General features: G+C 41.4%; 1 protein-coding gene across 1 annotated transcript; it reads right to left on the reverse strand.

Moving 5' to 3' along the window:
- Positions 1-1,812: 1,812 nt before the first annotated feature.
- Positions 1,813-21,192, reverse strand: PRPS1 (phosphoribosyl pyrophosphate synthetase 1). Its single transcript, XM_032474945.1, has 7 exons — positions 20,841-21,192; positions 11,239-11,422; positions 9,997-10,095; positions 8,798-8,922; positions 6,076-6,249; positions 3,776-3,935; positions 1,813-2,847 (listed from the first exon to the last, which is right to left on the reverse strand). The coding sequence occupies exons 1-7, from the start codon at positions 20,960-20,962 to the stop codon at positions 2,755-2,757; spliced, it is 957 nt and encodes a 318-aa protein (XP_032330836.1). The 5' UTR covers positions 20,963-21,192; the 3' UTR covers positions 1,813-2,754.

Genomic DNA, 21,192 nt, shown 5'->3' on the forward strand with positions numbered 1-21,192 from the left:
AAGAGGGTACAGGAGGGCAGCACAGATGACCCTCAGCTACCTCGTGACCAGAGGGGTGCTTTGGCATCCGTATAGGACTCCAAAGACACAGGGCCCTTCTATAGCCTCTTCTGATCTATGATACGCTGGTTGCTAAAAGGCCTTGTCATGGCAATGAAAGTGAATCCCTAGCAAAGGCAGGGAGAGGGAAAACCAGGAGCAAGAGGAGACTGGGGCTCAGGGCTCTGGGAGCCAGCTAACTGAAGATGCACCCATCTAAAGACCAGAGGTGCTGACTGAAGTGAGTGCAGGAGTTGGGTTCCATTCCCTGACTGAACATAACAGCTATTTTCACAAATAGGGCACTTACTCTCTCAGTGGTCTCCAGCCTGGTGCTGAGCCCTGGGGGCAGCAGTATGGAGCTGTCTTCCCCATCCTCACACTAATAACATGACTCCTTTCAGGAAGCCTCAGGTCAATAGGAGAGTTTTGAGTTTCAACCAGTTTTTACACAATTCTAATAATCCTCAGGTTAAGAGCTACATGCTATTAATGGGCAAGTTAAATAAACTCTTGAGTGGAAAATGCTTTTATTCCAAATCTGGAAAGCCCAAATTTGAGGTGAAATTAATCTTTGGTAAAGGCATTAGATTTGAGAGTTGCCCAGCTCAGCCTTGGTCCAAGTAATCCCCGTTTCTCCGTTTCTGAGGGGAGGGGCAGGTGAGAGGATGTGAAATCCAACCCGTGGTGCCTAATGCTCAGAAGCAATTACTAAGCTATCACGGGTGTACTTTCCTCTCAACTGTGCTCTCACTGCCACTCCATTCAGCTTCTGTCCCTCCTCCCACTGCCCCTCCAGGTCTGTTCCTGCTACTCTTCCCCAGTCAAGAATTGCTTGCCATCCAGGACACTGGTCTTTCGAAACAATGGCCTTGGTGGTGCTTAGGACACTTTGCTGAGTGTCTCTGGGACTGAATCTTGACCTTCCCCCAGGCATAGGGATCAAAGATGGCAACTGTCTCAAAATCTCATCCTAGGAACTGGATGGATTACCCAGGGGGGCCCGCATTAGACGTCTCATGTCCAAACATTCTGACATGGCAACTCGTGTTCAACGGACCCAGTACTTCAGCAAACAGCAGTATCAGCAAGTTGTGCCATCAATGCTCCATGTCAGCTTCTCCCAGAGCAAAGACCTCGGGTGTAAGAGGGCTGGAGGGTCAGAGGAACACATTTCATTGCTCACTTCGGTCCCTTTTGAATCACTCTTTCCAAAGTGATACTAAATACCCCAATATTCAACATAAAGCAAAACCAAAAGCAGAACCAGGCTTCAAAGATAAGGGAGCCCTATTCACAAAGCTCCAGAAGCATTGAGCTTCCCTCAAAGTCAGAGTGCCCTTACTTGATGATGCACGAAGAAACTGACAACATTTGGGAATGCACTATAATTAGAATGGCTGAAATTAAATGCTCAATATGTGTCAACTACTGATGGAAAGTTTTATCACATTTGGCAAAACCAGCTCAAAATGATGAACAAATTATAGAAACTACTCTCTTCCTCTAAGAAAATACCTAATTCCTATCTCCAGGAATAAGGCATCATACATCCTGTAATTCAGGTCTAGTGCACAGAATTATACACCTAGTTCTTGGTTAACCCCAGAAATCATAAGGGCTTACAGCTGAAGAAAACTGCAGCCTCATCTACTCTTGGCTTAACAATGCAGTCCGTAGCTTGGAAACAAAGAAGTAAAGAGCTATCATTGGGCAGCCAGACACCTAAACCAAAGCTTGGACAGAGAGACCAGTACAGATATAGACCCACGATCACACAGAGACAGTTTATTAGTTTCTTCTACCAGAGACAGTGACATCACTTTTTAACAGAAATCTCAGGTCATTTGAGAGGCCAAATAGATCCAAGGAAGGAAGATGATCATGAAATAGTTAAATTAATCAAAAGGCACTATGACACCACCTAAAACCTACTACCGTGGTGGTAGTGGGCTAAGGAAGATTAAGCTACAGCAAAATAATCTCACATAAATGTTAAGGATTATATAGCAGAAGCGGAGTTTGCTTTCCAGGAGACTGGCACAACGATCATTTGGGACCAAGAGGGCATTTGGCCAGGAAAAGAAAGTCAGGCCAAATGGAAAGGAACGGGGAAGGAGAATCCAAGCGACAGAATCCAAGCAAAGGGGGATGGGTCAGGCTTTTTCCTCCCAAGAAGCATTTGCTGCCTGGTGGGCTGCCTCCCCTCAGGCTCCCGCCCTAGAGCTGCTCCAGCCTCACAGGAGCTCAGCAACCAGAGCTGGGTTCAGGCTGCCCCAGGCTCTTGCTATAATTTAGTACTTTAGAGAACTTGTCACACACTGGGGGCGGGGGTGGGTTGGCTTTGTTGCTAGTACCTCTGAACCAAGGAAACCCAGAAATGTTCACGTGCAAAGTAGTGTGAGCTTCCCCGGGACACCTCAGATACCCTACATAACGCCCTCTGAAGTCGTAAATCTTGTAGCAGCTGAGCTGTATGTAAAGCTGCAAGGTTCACAAGATCAAAGAAGCCAGGGACGAGACAATGCAGGCAGGAAATCCCAGCACTTACCCTCAATCTTTCTCTAATTTAGGAGAAACACTAATACACCTGATGTGGGGGCAGAAAGCGACACTGCCACAAGCTGGGTCTTCTGCTAGATTGTTCATCAAATACCAAGGGGAAGTAAGGGGCGGGGTTCACTTTATTTTTTTAAAGCCTCCGAAGTTATTCTATTATAAAGGGACATGACTGAACAGGTAGGAGACAGATTCCCCATTATGAGTTCTCCTGATGGCTTCTGCAAGGATCATGGAGATGTCGATCACCTAGGAAGGCAAGAAAAGCATCGGGTTAGCATCACAGAGATGGCTGGCCAGTTTGCAGACACTGATGAACCTGGTAAGGGTCCTTCCTCTTAATGCAGCTACGCTATGCTGTTTCCCCAAGTGAGCCGGCACCCAGCCACCCTTCATAACAGGTTTTAAATATAACCAACCACTTGGAGAAGAGTAAAAATGCTAATGGAGAGAAAACTCTGACTCATCAAGATGGTGGTGGATTTGCATTTAAAAATTCTTAGGAATGAAAAAAAATGCTTACTTCAGCTGAAAAAAAAATCCTTAAGAATGACATCAACCCTCTAATTCCACATACTTCAGAAAGCTAATGGATTACTGTACACATTTTTAATTAAGCAAGGCTTTGTTCTTTAAGTGCAACAGCACTCAAAGTTTACTGTCTAACAATTATCTGGGGACTTACTTTAAAGTACTGGTGACCTCTGGTTTTGTAGGTCCTGGATGGAGCAAAGGAATCTGCATTTTACTAAGAACCCTAGGTAATTAACTTAGGTGGTTTCCAGAGCACACTTTTGAGAACCACTGGAAGTTCTAAGAAGCATACCAACAGCTTAAAGGTGCCACGTTATGGTTACAGGGGCCAACATTTAACATTTAACAGTGACACACAGTGTAAAGTGTGGATCCGAAAACTCGAGCATGCATCACATTCACTGGGAGAGCTTGTTAAAATGTACAATCCTGGGGTCCATCCTCCAGAGATTCTGAAGTCTAGCAGTCTGAAATTTCAGATACTTGATTTTTTTTTTTTTACTTTTATGTTATAGATCCTGATGGCAGCCTAAACCTTGAGCGCAAAGGAGGAAATCTTCAGAACCCAGACACCTCATTCAACACATGTAACCACCTCCCAAACACTCAGCAGAGTCTTGTTTTGCAAGAGTCTCACCCTCACCTGTATTTTGGAGCAGTGCTTCATCTTATCCTCCTGAGGTATGGTATTGGTGACTACTACTGCTTCAAAGCATGCATTGTTAATGCGAGAAATGGCTGGGCCAGAAAAGATCCCATGAGTCAGGATAGCATAAACTCTGGTGGCTCCAGCTGAGAGAAGTCTAGAGGAAAAAGCGGAGTTGATTAGGATTACTCTTACTTGTCACTGTAAAATCCAAGTTGGGGAAGAGGAATGTCTGCTCTAGCTGCCATAACAAAATACCACAGACTGGCTGGCTTAAACAACAGAATTTTATTTCTCACGTTTCTGGAGGTTGGGAAGTCTAAGATCAAGGTGTCAGCAAGGGAGGTTTTGTTCTGAGACCCCTTCTTTCGGTTTGTTGGTGGCCCCCACCTTGCTGTGTGCTCATATGACCTCTTTGTGTGCATACATTGTGGGCGGGGGTTGGAATCGAGCTCTGGCATCTTTTCTTACAGGGGACCAATCTCATCATGAGAGCTCCACCCTCAGAACCTCATCTAAACCTAGTATCTCCCAAAGGTCCCATCTCCAAACACCATCACACTGGGGGATAGGGTTGAATTTTAGGGGGACACAATTCAGTCGATAGCAAGGAGAGAGAAATGGACTAAGAATTTATCTGAATAGGTTTGGATTAGTGTAAAAGGACTGTGGCACGAAAACTGCTGCACTCAACAAAATCTGTCTCTTCTTCTTTCTGACACACAGCTGGACTACATTTCCCAGCCTCTATTGCCGTTAGGTGTGGCCATAATTCTGGCTATCAAAATATGGACAGATACTTATAAAAATCTCCCATGGGTGATCCGCCATGTTCCTTTCCCTTTCTGGCTGGCCAAAATGGAAATGTCTCCCAAGGTAACCTTGGAAGCCACATATTAAAGGTGCAGTACCACAAGACTGAAAGAGGAATATTCTCATTGGAGCATACTGTGAATGAGAAACTTTATCAATTCAACTTTATCAATTCAAAGAACTTTATGCAATTCCAGCATAGGGGGACAAAATAAAGCTAGCTAGCATCCCCTCAATTTAGTTCCAAGAAGCGTTGGAGTTGATCTGTTAGAGCAATTAGCATTACCATACTAATGTGATAAAAGTGGTTTTATAAATGTACACTCCAGGATCCAAACTAGGAAATCATTCAGCACACAAATATTTTTTTTACCACCTATTATATATATGCTAGGGACTATACAAGGCACAGACACTTGGAGGTTTAAAAAAATTATAAGCCTATAAGCTTAAATTATAAATAATGGCCCATCTCTGGGAACCCTGCCTCACAGGTAATTAGAATTAAGCTAAAATACCTTTGTTTAGCTCACAGGAAACTGTGAATGACTGCAGGAAGGAAGAAATTAACACCTCCACTCCAGAGGTGGGCCGGGACCATGGAATGTTTGACTTTACTCCCTCCCCTTTTAATATAAAACAAGCCTGAATTCTAACTCAGGCAAGATGTTTTTTGGGGACACCAGTCTACCATCTTCTTAGTCTGCTGGCTTTCCGAATAAAGTCACTATTCTTTCCCCTACCACCCCTCCCCAAATGATGAGAAACAATGCTATCCATAGCAGCTTGGATTATAAGCAATGGGGAGCCACTTAAGGTTTTAATGGAGGAGTGAGGGGGTCTAGCGTTAGTTTTAGGAAAATAAGTGAAGGGGGAGGCAATGTAAAAGATGGACTGGGGAGGTAAGAGACTGGTGATTGGCAGCAGTGAACAGAGGGAAGGCAATTCAGGACAGTGCAGGCAAGAGGTGAGAAGGACCATGAGCAAAGGCAGTAGCAGCTAAAATGGACAGTCAAGAGGTAAGACCGGGGTTTCTAGTTCAGGTAAAATATAAATATGAGAATCTAGTTCTGTCTGCTCAGGCCTATGGATTTCTTACTTTAACTCATTAAAAAAACTATAAAAAGTAGAGTACTCAGAGTGATGAAACAATTTTGGAAATACAGTGGTGATAGTTGCAAAACATTGTGAATATAACTAATACCACTGAATTGTACTTTTAAAAATGGTTAAAATGGAAAATTTCATGTTTTATACAGTTTAGCACAATAAGAAGGAAAAATAAAACTAAGGAAATCTGGAGAAAAAATAAAGAGTACTCATCAATTTAACGCATTACAATTCCAGCCTAGGGGGACAAAACAAAGCTAGCTATCATCCCCTCAATTTAGTTCCAAGAAGCGTTGGCAGGCTTGGGGCATTCAGTTAGCACTTAACTTTTTTTTTTTAACTTTGAACTCCCAACTCCACCACAAGGCACTCACTTGTCGGCTGCATGGCAGATTGTACCACAAGTGTCAGCCATGTCATCCACCAGGATGGCCACCCGGTCCTTCACATCTCCCACCAGCACCATGCGGTCCACCTCATTGGCCTTCTTCCGCTCTTTGTGAATCAGGGCAAAGTCCACATTCAACCGGTCTGCGATGGAGGTCACTCTGCCAGACAGAGTATTCACAGTTAAAAATATGTGTGTTGGTAGGGGTGGGGGCTTTTAAGACAACAGAAAGGAATTAAAGACTGGGCTTGATTTCTGGGGGAGAATACTCCTTGAAACCCAATAGTTCCCATGGTTGGGAGGAAGCAACTATAATTGATTGGTATCACATACTGGGTTTTATAGACTAATGTCTTCATATTCTGAGAGCAGTTGCTGAATGTCTTGGTCAGACTTCAATTAGAATTCATTCTGGGTTCCAGTAGAGTATGGACAGACACCCTCACCAGTCCCAGGAAGCAGTATAATGCTAGGCTACATTCATTTAACGGACTGGCAGCAGAATAGGAGAGAGAGAAGATTTGGTTAACTAATGATGGGAAGGTACATCATCCCAATCTGATAGGCGGATGTGATGAGAAGTGAACCTGAACTTGGTGGGGGAGGAGCAGTACCCAGCCTGTTCCAATGCCCGTGCCCTCGTCACACTCCCCTCAGTGACCCACCAACTGTCAATGTCAATTGTACCTGGATACCAAGCTTGGGATTTCCTTTAATGACTGCTAGAAAGTTATACCAATTAACCAGTCAAACCAGGCATCTCGCTGTACAGCCCAAAGTATCTCCAAATCACAACAGAATTCCTTTTTTTATTACAAGATAATACAAAATCAGAAGGTGGGACAGAAAACAAATCTGTCTGGCAATAAAGTACCATATAATTCACTCAAACAGAAATCCATTTAGTGTGAATGGCTGTGCTGTTCCAGTGACATGTACAGCCCTGCCCCACTGTGCCATCCTTGTTATGTGTGAAGAGGCCTGTGCTTTGGGTTGTTTTTTTACTGTAGTACTGATCCAACCAGAGTACTCTGTCTTATTTCCCTTGTGACTATGGTCACATATCTTGAGTTTGTGCTGAATAAGGGAAATCTGTGACCACATAATAGAGAACCGACAAGATATGAACCACAATCTAGGCAACATTTGTTCCCTGAGCTAAATGACCCGTACCCTGTGCTGTCCATTCCTACTTTCTGGGCACATAACATCAAGAGTTACCAATCTGGTTGGGATGATTACTTAGCAAATGCATGTTCACTTACTTCAAGCATCCCAAACCATCCATACTCAATAGCCAACGAACTAAAAAAAAGCATAAAAGGCTAGAAAAAGTCACTCCCTATATCCTTGAGGAGAGAACCATGTGCAAAGTTGTGCAAAGTCGTGCAAAGTCATAATTGCACCAGAATCTACCTAGCACCAAAACCCTGCCAAGATAGAAGTGCTAGTCACTCACTTTGAAAATATTTCATCTCTGTAAGAAAATGATAAATAAACCAAAAAATCACGTAGCCATAAGTCATCTACTGAAGGCAGTTTTATGTACCCAACTCTGGAAAGAAAATTGTGCTTGATTATTTATTGGAAATGTGACGCTTTTCTAAGTCCCCGTGGAAGATGTGAAAATAATGCCAGGAGTTAAGACAAGTATGACAACCACCACGAGGGGGATGTTGTTTAGCCTCTGTCTCTAGTATTACAGATGGTAACTAGCGATGACATGGGGCTCACAAAGCCAAACATCTGGCTGGAGAACACAACTCAAGCTCTCAGCTTATCAGTTCTGTTGAAGTTTCTGAAATAAGCAGATTGTTGAGAAACAGTTATTGAAAATCTGAATGGCTTTTGGAAAGATCTGAATTCACCCTTCCTAATCATCTGTGTTTTGTGGCTCTTTAATCTATTTCCACAACAAGAAGAACATGTGTCATGCTTCTGAATGCACTACTAACGAGTGAGCCGCTAAGGAAAAGAAAAGCTATTGGTCTGTACCACGTGGGCTGAAGCACTGCAACTGGCAATCAGTTTGTTTAGAATGATGTTCAGAGCTTGGCTTTACACAAAATCACCACTTTCTTTTCCTTCCTGCTTAATATTTTAATTCAAAGGATCAAAACGGTTTAACTAACAGCATTAAAAGGTATGTAAAAGCTTGCTTGTTCACGATCAGCTTGGGGTTCAATAGCAGGTGTCACTCATTAGAAAACAAAATTGCCTGTCCCTCCTGATGGGCTGATGGCAGTGATGCTAGCCCTGCACTGCTGAGTCACTGACAGTTTACGGTCAAGCTCAAGCCCAAGCCCATGATACCAGACTATTTAGCGCCCCCTCTGCTGCTATCTTGTCTTTTAGGTAATGACTCAGACCAGTACAAGGGGAGTGTGTAAAACCACATCCAGCCCATGTCCCAGCTACCACCACATCCACTCTGACATTCTTAAAAACTGCCACTTCTCATTATCTTGTAATAACCCATAATGGAAAAGAATCTGAAAAATAATATATACACACACACACACACACACATATATATGTATGTATGTATAACTTTATTACTTTGCTACACATCTGAAACTAACACAACACTGTAAATCAACTATACTACAAGAAAAGAGAAAAAAAAAACCCTGTCACTTCAATAGAAAAACACCGCTTTCTGAACGCTTTTCCCAGTACATTGGAAATAATATGGATTTCAATCATACCTCTTAGCTCCTCCAGCATCGGGCGAGACAATTGTGCAGTTCCTCCACTCAGAGATGTTCTCCCTTATCCACTTCAGGACGGCAGGCTCTGCATACAGATTGTCCACTGGGATATCAAAGAAGCCCTGTAGAATGAAGCTGGGTCAGTTTTGTTTCATTTTCCTTCTCTTCCATTTACAAATGGTGAACACACAGAGAATAGTAACTTGGCCAAAGAATACTTTACTGCAACATTCAAACTGATCAGAAGGCATGCCCAGTGTGGCAGACTGTAAAAATAGCCTCCTTGAATCTGGGCTGTGCAAGACAGCCCAGGCACCATGGGCAGAGCCAGCCCTCAGGTAACCCACGACTGACTGTAGGCACAAGGGTGAGCTCTTAGGGGAAAAACAGCCCAAGTTCAGCCGAGACCAGAACTACCTAGCCAATGTGCAGACCCATGAGGTGATAAATACTTACTACCTTATGCCACTGTTGAGCTGGTTTGTTAAGGAACAAGAGCTAACTGGTAAACCAGTTAGAGATGCTATGATATATAAACTTAGTGGAAGGCATTTATAATATATGCCCACAGAGAGTAACTAGAAGCCAGGAGTAATTAATACTCGTTGCTACAGATTAGTACAACTGACCTGATCCTCTTCTATAAAATGGGCAAAATCACCTGTCCTATAGCTCACTGAATTCCCAGAAGCCTCCAGTGATAATGATTTCAAAGTATTTTTTAAAAGTACAAACTATAATGTGGTATTCTGCTTCCCTACCACTGTGTTAATGCTAAAAAGTAGATTCTAATATCTATGGCTCTAAATGTAATAACAATAACAGCTTCCATCTTTTGGTGCCTTTCAAGAGCCAGGTATTATACTATGAATTTAGTATCTTATTTAATACTCCCAATAACAAAGCAGCGTATGTTCAGAGAAGTTAAATAACCAGCCCAAAGTTACAAAGCTAGTGTCACAGCCAGTAATTCAAAGGAGGTCTGATGCCAGAGCCTATGCTCCACCACCCCACATCACTAAGACCACGAAATATGTTTAAGGTGAGGATGTTGAGAATGTCATCAATGTCTAGTTGATGTGAGCTGTACTTGGGCAGTTTTTGCTTCCCTGTGCTCCTCAGCATTATCAGTCCTCTCCTACCCCCCTTTCTAATCCCTAATAATTCCTAAGCTAATATTTAGTTTCCACTGATACCTGAATTTGAGAAGCATGTAGGTCCATGGTGATAATATGATCTGCGCCTGCTACAGAGAGCATATTTGCCACCAGCTTGGCAGAGATTGGAGCCCGGCTCTAAATGGAGGAGAGGAAAGGAAAAAAAAAAAAGGCCAATTTGAGAAACAATTCATTTCCCCAGAAGCATTTATGTATTGTGCATCTACTATGTTTAAGGCGCTGTGCTACCAGGAAATTCATAAAAAGTGACAGAATCACTGACTTTGAATAGATCATAATCTAGCACAAATACTAAGTGAAATTATCATTTTTCCAAACCAGGATACATAACTCAGGAAAAAAAGTATCTTTCTACCTTTCATTTTCTTAATGTACATATTTTGAGCCTAGTCAAGTGTTTCCAGTGCTCAATTATTTAAATTAGGCAGACTTTAAAAAATCTTTTTTGAAAGAATTTTACTAAAGTCTCTTTTAACATATACTCAAACCTGTGTCACATCTAACTTGTCAAAATTTAAAGACACATCACAGGATGGAAATTATAGTTCATTTTGTAAGTTATACCACTCCCTTACTTCTCTGTAGGTCACCCTTCCAGCAACCTCAATCCCCTTAAATAACAGGTAAACATACTTGGCTACACCGTAAAATTGCAAGGCCCATGCCCTTCACTCCATAGGAGCACTGTATTCCATTAGATTAAAAATATCTGGCTTGCTCCCAAGCATTGTATGTAAAATTTGGACGTTGATTACAATAGACCTGTACCTGCAAAGTTTTATATATATGCTTTATCCTCTAATACACCAAATAAGGTGAGAGATGCATGCGTGTGTGTGTGTGTGTGTGTGTGTGTGTGTGTGTGTGTAATGAGACCGAGTACTCATGAAACAGACTTCAAGTTATATGAAGAGGTCACAACTAAAACCCCAAAGGGGCCTCAGAGGATCTACCAGTTTAAAAAATATTCTACTCCATGGGAGCTGGTGCTTAGTCTTATTGATAAAATGAAAAACAGTAGTGAGTTGGCCAAAAGTCACATATATATGACTGGAATAAAAGAGACTGCAAATGTGTTGCTTTATACAAACCAATCTACATGCCAATTGTTTTGAAAATCAAGTAATGCCTAAGAGAAAAAATAATTTCCTCTAAATGTACATTTGATGATTAAGAACATTTTTGACTTTGGGCAAGTGTTCCTCCTTCCCCTGATTAAAAAAAATTATTTAAAAAAAAGAAAGGAGATTCCTCTCCTACCTTATCCTTCTTATCCTGCCGGGCATAAGGGAAGCACGGGATGACTGCAGTAACCCGGCTGGCTGAAGCAATCTTGCAGGCATTAATCATGATTAAAAGTTCCATCAGATTGTCATTGATTTCACCACAGCCGCTCTGAACAATGTAGACATCCTCTCCACGCACACTTTCACCGATTTCCACACTACAGGAAAGGAAGGACAACAAAAATCAGAGATTTTAAAGCACTATACTGTACACCTACAGACAGTAAGGTCTAAAAAGCAGTCTCCCCACATAAGCTATGAATGGGTTAAGGCTGCATGTGGACTTGATCTCCTCAGACTTCAGGAGATTCCCCTGCAGGACCCCCTGTACCAGGAAGAGTTTACTGCCCCAGTTTACCCCAGTGCACTATACAGATATTACCTATTTTTATAGGTGACAGGACTGAAAAAGACTGGCCAAGATACTTAAAAGTAATTGAACCAGAATTTCAGTAGGTGGGCTGTATCTCATTTCGTGTATGAATACAGATTTGATATAGTATCTATGACTGTCACAATCCATATATAACAGAAGAAGTAGAAAGCTCATGCAAGGAATGAATCACTACTATTGTATAACGATGTCTTCTACAGGACAGTACCACACCTACCATACTGGCAGTCCACTCAACAAATATTAAATGTCCCTGTGCCAGTCACTGTGCTAGGTGCCAGGGACACAATGGAGAACAGCTTTGGTCCTTGCTCTCACTCACTGTACCCTGGTCCAATTAGTCTTATTTTAAAAAATTCCACAGGAAGTTACTCTAATTATGGAATAAGGCTATATTTTACTATAAAATGAAAGTTTTAATATCCATACTTGGATCCTTACCAAGAATAACTTATTAAAAAATAAAAAATAACTTCAGTGACACCTCACAGTAACACTATTTCCCCAACTAATCCTCTAGGTGAAGTAGGGGTATCTGTGGGTGCACATGTGTGCATGCGTGTGTAGTGTGTACAGACGAGAAATAGATCTGATAACTTGGTGAAGAGAAAAACTTCAACAGGAGAGAATTCCATTGCTAGAAGCTGCTCTAAGAGTAAAAGTATTTAATATTTATTCCTTTCCAATCCAAGTAGCAATGGAAAGGATCCTACTTTAAAAAAAATGGGGTTAGCTTATATTGTGGAACAAGAAAAATAAAAGCAAATGGTAAAAATAAAACCAGAAGCCAACAGGGAAGTTGAGATAGCCTGGTAGCCAGAGCAAAGAAGAAAACCCATTATTTTGGGGTATCTGGAGATAAACCTTTAGCACTGAAAAATGGGCAAAATAAGCCCAAAGTAAGCAGAAGGAAGAAAGTAACCATAAGAACAGAGGTCAATGAAGTTAAAAACAGTAAACAATAGAGAAAACCCACTGAACCAAAAAGCTGGTTCTTGGGGGGAGGAGCATCAATAAAATTGATAAACCTCTAGGAAGGCTGACCTAAAACAGCCTTACAGGAGCAGTCTACCAAACATTTAAAGAATTAACATGAATGTTGCATAATCTTTTCCAGAAAACACATGAGAGAATACTTTCCAACTCATTTTACGAGGCCGGTATTACCCAGATACCAAAGCCAAAGACAATATAAAAAAAGACAATACAGAGGAGGAGGAAGAGAAAGACGGGTGTGGTTCCAACAGGGCAACAGGAAGGATCCCTGCGGTGACAGAATGGTTTTGTATCTCCACTCCAGCAATGCCAAGTGTCTTGCTTGTTGCATTATACCCTAGCTTCACAAGAAAAGTAGTTTGGAAAACTAGTTTGGGAACCTTGGGAAAACTGGGTAATGGGTACACAGGATCTCTCTGTATTATTTCTTACAATTGTCTGCTAATGTACAGTTAGCCCAAAATTCAGTTTTAACAAAAGGCATATTATTATACCTTGTGCCTGCTTGAGTAAACCATTACTGCAGTCCTCAGTGGAAGCTGAGGTCATAAAAGTATAACTAAAAACAAAGGCACTTCTCGACACAACATTGTAAAATGACTATAACTCAATAAAAAAATGTTTAAAAAACAAACAAAAAACAAACAAAAAAACAAAGGCACTTCTGTAGTAAGTAAAAAGAAACTAGCCCAGTTGTATTATTTTCTGAGAAACTACTATGAGGGAATTTGGAGAACTCTGGTTATAAGTTAATTTGAGAAATAGCTCATCTCAAAATATGTTCTCTGTGGTTTACCACACATCGGTCAAAACCATCTTCCTTTATACTCCTTGAATACACCCCATTCCCACCTCATAGCCTTTGTACATCTTCCCACTACCTGGAACGCTCTTCTACAAACTCACTCATTTCTCAGGTCTCCAATCAAAATATCTTTTCTGATCATCTTATTAAAAGTGACTTCCTTGAGAATGGATAAGATTAAAAATGACTTAATTATCAACCAACTATACTATATGGACCTTGTTTGCATACCAATTCAAGCAAATTGTAAAAAAAAAAAACACCTTTATGAGACGGAAATTAGAATACTGGCTAATTATTTGATATTAAGACACTACTGTTAATTTTCTTTAGGCAACAAAATGGTATTGTGGCTAATGAAGTGTGTATGGGTGATGTGATATAATATCAAGGTTTGCTTCAAAATCATCCATCTGTGGGGGGTGGGGTATGGGGAAGGGGAATAAGAGATGAAACAAGATTAGCCAGAAATTGATAACTGCTTAACTAGGTGATGAATGCACGGCACAGAGATCATTCTACTAGTCTCTCTACTTCTGTACACGTTTGAAATGTCCCATAACTAAAGTTAAATAAAGTGACCCTCCCCAGTAATTCTCTTTATCCTGGTTATTCCTTTCAGAACACTTATCACAATTTCTCACTGCCTTATTTTTATGCACTTGTTTGTGTCCTCCACTAGAATGCAAGCTCCATGAAGGCAGGGACCAGATCTGTCATGCTCATCTGTATCCCAGCCAGCCATGCCAATATGACACGAAGAATGAATGAATGAAGGAACGAACTAACGCCACTCAGGATTAGGTGGCCTCTTGCATCTGCTCACTTTAGACAAAGCAAGAACCTTCTCCAGGCCTGCTATTGGGAACATTTAGAAGACTGATGCTTACTTATCATTCCTTACAATGTAACCCACCACACACAGCAGGTATGTGGGTCCAATGTGTTTCTTCAAAGCTTCTGAAAGATCTGCTCATACCCTTTAACAGATACTCAGCTGATGGATATTTAACTGGGGAAAGAACTACAACCTGATGGGCGCACCATGATGCAATGGCTACTAAGAATTTTATGGTGACATCCTGAAATCATGACACTGTGCAACATAATGAACCATACAGCAATTTTGTGGACCCCAACAGAGCTGAACTGACATCAATTTTATCAAGATCAGCCTTAAGAACCAACTAAATCTGTCAGCTACACTCATGCCAAAATTGCTTTCTGGAGACATTCTTCAAAATTTAAGTGGATGGGCAGGAGGGAGAGTAACTTGCATGTGTCTCGACGTGTGGGCCCAAGAACGTCACTGTGCACTGTGGGAGTCACTGGCCTCAGGTGGTTACCGAGCACTTGAAATATGGCCGGTGTGACTGAGATTGATTGAGATGCACTGTAAGTGTGAAATCCACACCTTATTGTGAAGACAGTATAAAGAAAAGAAAAATATATCGATTTTTATATTGATTGCATGTTAATGTTAAAAAAACACTCAACTAGACAGGACTAAATAACACCTCGTGGAAGTGAGCCTGCTTGTGGTAGGCCCAAATAAGAGGCTGTGGGAGCTCAGAGGGACTTCCAGATCTCCTTTGCTAACACTGTCTGCCCTTTTGAGAGGTTCCAGGGGGAAGAGCCCCTTCTATGTTTTACGGTGCACAACTCTAGGGTCCTGACCGTGTACTCCAAATATCTGAGCAACTTCTAAACTCAAAATTTTAATCCCTCCCCATAGTCATCTCCCACTCACCTCCTTGACCAAGATCTCCACTTCTCTGGGGGAGAGTGAAAGTCAGGCACATTGACTGCCAATAAAAAGCCAATCGTTTCCTCTACATCTGGTACTGGAAGCTTCTGGCTCTCGTTTGAGTCAACACAGAATGTCATCTGTGCTCCAGACACTCACCCCCGAGTCAGGCTGTCTGATTAGGAGCTAGGGAAGAGCAGTCTGACAATGGATCCAAGACAGGATAAAGGACAGGCTAATTATCTATTCTAAAGCTGTCATTAAAATAAGACCAAATAATATCAAGTAAGACCAGAAAACAACATACTTAGACCATGGTGGCTTATCTCTCCTAACAAATGCCTCAACTAGCAAAGTCAATATAAAAAATAACCACAAAATTGCTTACACTGTTCATATGTTATTCACTCATTATTTAAGGATACCATGCTTAAAAATTCATAGAATTCTGGGCCTGGAGGTATCTTAAAGAGTTTTATGAAAATGAAAACTACATAATCCATTGCATACGCCTTTATCCGTTTATCCCTTTGGCTGCCAGGAAGCCAAGGGATACAGTTAAAGTAACACTAAATCAACTTAGGTAATCACCTTATGCCAAATTCTTGGCACAATTACTATAGTCCTTTGTTCTAATAGGTTTCTGATGTACCTATTTAACCTTTTTTACCCATGGCTATCATGAAACACACTTTAAATTCCTTCTTTTTTACCTGAAGGCAGGTAAGGTATTAATTATAAAATTAAATTTTCACTGCCAACTTAAACATCAGAGAGCATTTGCTTTAGCAAATAGTTTTAGTCTAAATGATTCCTTTAAAAAGTATATTCTAACAACAAGTAAGGCTTGAAAAGGAATTTTTTTTTTGGAGAGATGACAAGTGGTTTATTAATAATAATATTTTGACATATTATTCCACATTTACATTTCTTATGTAAGTTAATTATCTGTTCATGCCCTTTGTCCAGTCTTGAAAAGGAATTCTTAAAAAATGACCAGCTCACCATGTAACACAATCACCAGTACCATTTTTGTGCTATCCACCATCTGATGATAATCAACAGTGCAGCAATTTCCCAAAGCCAAACTAACACTTAGCCTCAAGCACAGAAGGATGTTATGATCAGACATGCATCTAATAACTTGAAAAAGTTATTTAACTATATTAAAAATAATGTGGTACAAGTAAACTAGGACACTGCCTTGTTTTACTGCATATAATTCTCTAATCTCACTAATCAAGAACAATCTTTCTCTCCAGTTAGGACTTTAAGGTAACTTTCATAAAGCCTTAAAAAGCCCATGAATTATACTCTAAAGCCCTTGAACTAAAGCCATGATTATACAGCTTGGTCAATAACCAGTTCAATGAATCCTCAAAAAACCTTGATATTGTTCTTATAGTTTCCTCTAAGAGATGGTAAGTTAGGTAGTGATTGATGGTAGAACAATTGATGGTGTGCCTATAACCTGTTTGTTCTTAATATAATCTACTAGGTGGAAAGACCTGGTTTAGCAATTTAAAAGGTAACACTCCTTGTTCTCTCCCTTGAGCTAATGGCATGTTCTCCAAATGGCTTTGGGCCAATTACTCTCCAGCTGTGGTGGGGGGGCAGATGATTGGCTATATCCATCCAATGAGAAAACTGGCTTCTCCTTTACCTTTTCCTTTAGGATCAGGCATAAGTGCATCTGATTAGCATGGAATGTTAAACACAAAAAGGAAATAAAGTGAATCGAAAAGTGTGTTTTGATTGGTGGCATTCTTAAGAAAATCTCAAGAATTTAGATGGAGATGTTGGCATGTGCGAAATACGTGAGATTAACCAACATCAGATACAGTTCTTAGGAAAATCCTAGGCAACCAAGGCTAAAGTCATCCCCCCTCAGCCTATCCAGAGTAACCAAATAAACCAAAATTTAACAATAGTGAAGAGAATCGAGTCAAAAAGTTTAGTACATATAACAAAAAAGAAACAGACACAGATATAGAGAACAGACTAGTGGTTACCAGTGGGGAGAGGGAAGGGCAAGATAGGGGGAGGGGATTAAGAGGTACAAACTACTATGTATAAAATAAATAAGCTACAAGGATATATTGTACAACACAGGGAATATAGGCAATATTTTATAATTACAAATGGTATATAACCTTTAAAAATTGTGAATCACCACGAAATTAGTGAATATAACATAAAAGAAGCCGACTCACAGATACAGAGAACAAACTAGTGGTTACCAGCGGGGAGAGGGCAGGAGGGGCAGCATAGGGGTGGGGGAGTGGGAGGTACAAACTATGGGGTGTAGAATAGGCTACAAGGGTGTACTGTACAACATGGGGAATACAGCCAATATTCTGTAATAAGTGAAAGTGGAGCGTAACCTTTAAAAATTGCATTAAAAAATTGTGAATCACTATGTTATACACCTGAAACTTATAAAGTATTGTACATCAACCACACGAATAAAAAATGCGATACACTCAAAAGTTTCAAAAGCCAGAGATACTTTGCCAGCCCAAAATTCAAATACCTAGAGTTGGGCAAGTAACTTAACCTGTGAATCTTAATTTCTTTGCCCATAAAATGGGGATAGTAACAGCAACTCCTCATAGCAGTGTTGAAGAGATTAAATATGAGATGTGTATAAAGTGCTTAGGGTAGGAACTATATAGCACATTTCAAGCAGTCACTATACATTATCATTAATATTGGTATTACTGATAGGAGTAGAAACTCATTCAACTTTTCTGAAGAGCAATTTGGCAGGAGATATTAAAAAGCCTCCCAAAGTGGTGTATACCCTTTAACCTAGTAATTTGCCTTCTAGAGATTTATCCTAAGGAAATAATCAGGAATGGCCAAACATTTATGTTCAAGAGTTTTCATATAAAGTAAATAGGTCAAAATTGTAAATATCTAATAATAGGGACTTGGTTATCTAAAATTATAGCAAAACCATGATATATAGCTATTTAAAACCATGTAAACATTAAGGGGAGAATCTATTCAAAATATACTGCAGAGTGAAGAAAGCTATAAACAACCTGTCCTACACTTTTGAGAAAGTACATAGACACACAAACATCTGGAAGGTCCTAAGTCAAAATATGAACAGTTTATTTTAGCTGGTGGAATTATCTGGGATGTCTTTTCCCCTCCTTGTCCTCTTCTATATTTTCCACGTCTTCCGCAATATCATCACCATCCCTTACCAGCATCTGTGCAATTATTTTGTGTTGGACAATGTTCTAAGAACTTTACTCCTATCTCATTTAATCCTCACAATAACCCTATGGATAGATACTACTTTACAGATGATGCAAAGAAAGGCTAAGGATTCAAATCCAGCTTCTCTGATTCCAGAACCTGAGCATGTAACCTCTCATATGTATTTGTGTGTGTCATATACCCATATATATGCATGTATGTTTCCTCAAAAACTGGACAGCAAAGGATGACCCTGACTTAAGAAGAAAAGCCACTCCATTCAAGAGAGCATCAACCCCTGAGATTCTGCCAAATTGCAGCAAATAGCAAAACAGTCTCATTTGAGGATGGGCTCTGCGTTCCTCATCTGATGACCCACAGCATCCACTGAGCTGCCCTGCCCATGACCTTTAGATCCCAAGAGTCACACAGGGCAGCCATTACCACTCCTGCAGTACAGAAGAGCCAAAGGTTGGGGGCAGGGAAGTGAGGGGAAACTCCATAGGCAACATATTCGATTATGTTCAATGAAGATTTCAGAACATCTAAGGAGCCAAAAAGCTAATAATTAAGCCAGAAACAAGACAACCTAACCAGTCAGCAATTTTTCACATTGGACTTAATCTAATCCAATGTTTCCAAGTTGTTCCCATCTGGTTGTTTCAGAATGAAATCAGCCTTTTATCTCATTAGTAGACTGGGATTGCTGACAGTTTAGATAAACCAATCTGAACACTAAATTGTTCTCCCCCTCTACTCTCCCAATATAGCCTCAGGTTCTGATGTGATACACTATGCAGAGGGTACACAAGGAAAAATAAAGCCTTTGCATTTTTCCTAGAAGCATAGGAAAAGGAGTTAATAGCCACAGTTCTCTAAGGGGACCAAAAAAAAAAAAACACCTCTAAATGAAAATCATTCCTGTCCCTTAGCTGTAGGGCTACTTGCAAAGTCTGGTCCTGTTTTGTCTTCTTTATTACTGCCCATGAGTCATAATGGTGTGGTTAAAGCTAAAGCTTGGCTAGCCTCCTTCCATTAAGGCATTGCCTGGTTACAGATGGCAGTGTGTGCACTATCATTTGCATCACAACCAATGGCACAATGATCAAGCATCCAGAAAGAAGCTGTCTGCTACACATGAATGCTTTTATCAGCCGGGTCTAAAAAGGATAAGGGGGGAGTTACTCTTTGGTAATCAGTTTAAAGAAAGAAAACAGGAAACATAAGGACTTAGAAAAAAATGTTCAAAGTAATCTTCACCAATTTAACTGATCACTAGGTTTGGTGTAAACTTTCCCCTTAACAATTACAGATAACTGTATAAGACTGTGTGGTCACTGCTACGATTTGATCAACAGGGTAATAACACAAAAAAACACCTATCAGAACCAGAAGATTCTACGGTTAGATGGAAGGGGTATTGAAAGGATCAGGTGACCAAGTTATCTCTAAGATGGCCCAAAGGGGCAGGAATGTGGAAGTGGGGGTAGGGAGCAAATTTAATTAGCAAGGCAAAGAAACAAACTCGAGTTGCAAAAATTCGAATTCCAGGCCTTCCACTCGATTATCTTAACATTAAGGGATAAAACGGTTTCCTAAACTCCCCACATGGCGTTAAAAGAAGTCGGCAAGGTCAGGATAAACTTTGGTACTGAAAAAATATGCTTTTGTACTGTCTGAACCAGTAGCTACACTGAGGAAAGCCAAGGATTCCAGAATTAAGATTCCCTAAGATTTTCTGGGTGGCTCAAACTGAGATGCTGGCTGTCAGGATGCAGTTAACGCATCATTTTATCTGATCGTCTAGATTTAACTTAAGTCTAAAGACGTGAAAAGCCTAACGCTTGCCAGTCTAAGGGAAATCCTCCGTAATAATTTTGGCGCCCTCAGTACATAATGTCAATTTCCCTCAACAGGAAACACGACTGACACCGTTTCTAATCAAAAAGCTGCTTCTTTGACTCTAGGAGAAACACTAGGAGGAGTCAGTACGCAGCAGGATCTTCCATGCAGTCTGGTCTATGACCTGAAGAGAACCCAATCCGGTCTGGATGGCTCCACAGCAAAGCGACAAAGCCACGTGTCCCCACTACCGAGCCTAGGCGTATTTCCCCTCCCGTAGCTTTAGGCAGCCACTATCCCCGCGTTGGGTCCTCCAACTCTTGCCCTCAAACCCAGCAGCTTCGCCTCCAGCTCCATCTTGACTCCACCCCACCGCACGGTGAGAATGAGCGTGACCCTCCCGCGAGAGGTAAAATAACGGAAACTGCCCACGGGGCACGCTCGCCACCTAGCTGCCCCTTCCCCCCACCCCAGTCCTTCGGAACTCACGCGGTGGCCCCATCCCCCTACCCTCAGCTGCCTAAGTGTCTCCCTGGCCGCCCGGGCAGGTGAGGCCGGTCGGGGTCCCAACTTCATCCTCACCAGGTCTCCTGGTTGCTGAATTTCTTAGTCACCACCTTGCCTAGCTCCAGGCCCAGGCGGTCGGCAATCTTCTGGGATAGGTCCTGGTGGGAGCTGCCACTGAAGATTTTGATATTCGGCATCTTGGCCAACTACCCTAGGCGCTCTTTGCTTAGCGATCACTGCTGCTGCCGAGTCGAACCAAGTCGGCCCAGAGACTCAGTACTAAGCACTTCGCGTTGCTATTCCGCCATCTTACATTCCCGCCCCGCGCGCGGCTCTAAATTGCCCAGCGCCGGGGAGGCGGGGTCAGCAGGGAAGTTTACACCCCACCCGCCCTGATTAGCTGAGTGCCAGCGAGGGGCGGACCCTC

Source organism: Camelus ferus, chromosome X (assembly GCF_009834535.1).
Source record: "Camelus ferus isolate YT-003-E chromosome X, BCGSAC_Cfer_1.0, whole genome shotgun sequence".
Classification (NCBI taxonomy): domain Eukaryota; kingdom Metazoa; phylum Chordata; class Mammalia; order Artiodactyla; family Camelidae; genus Camelus; species Camelus ferus.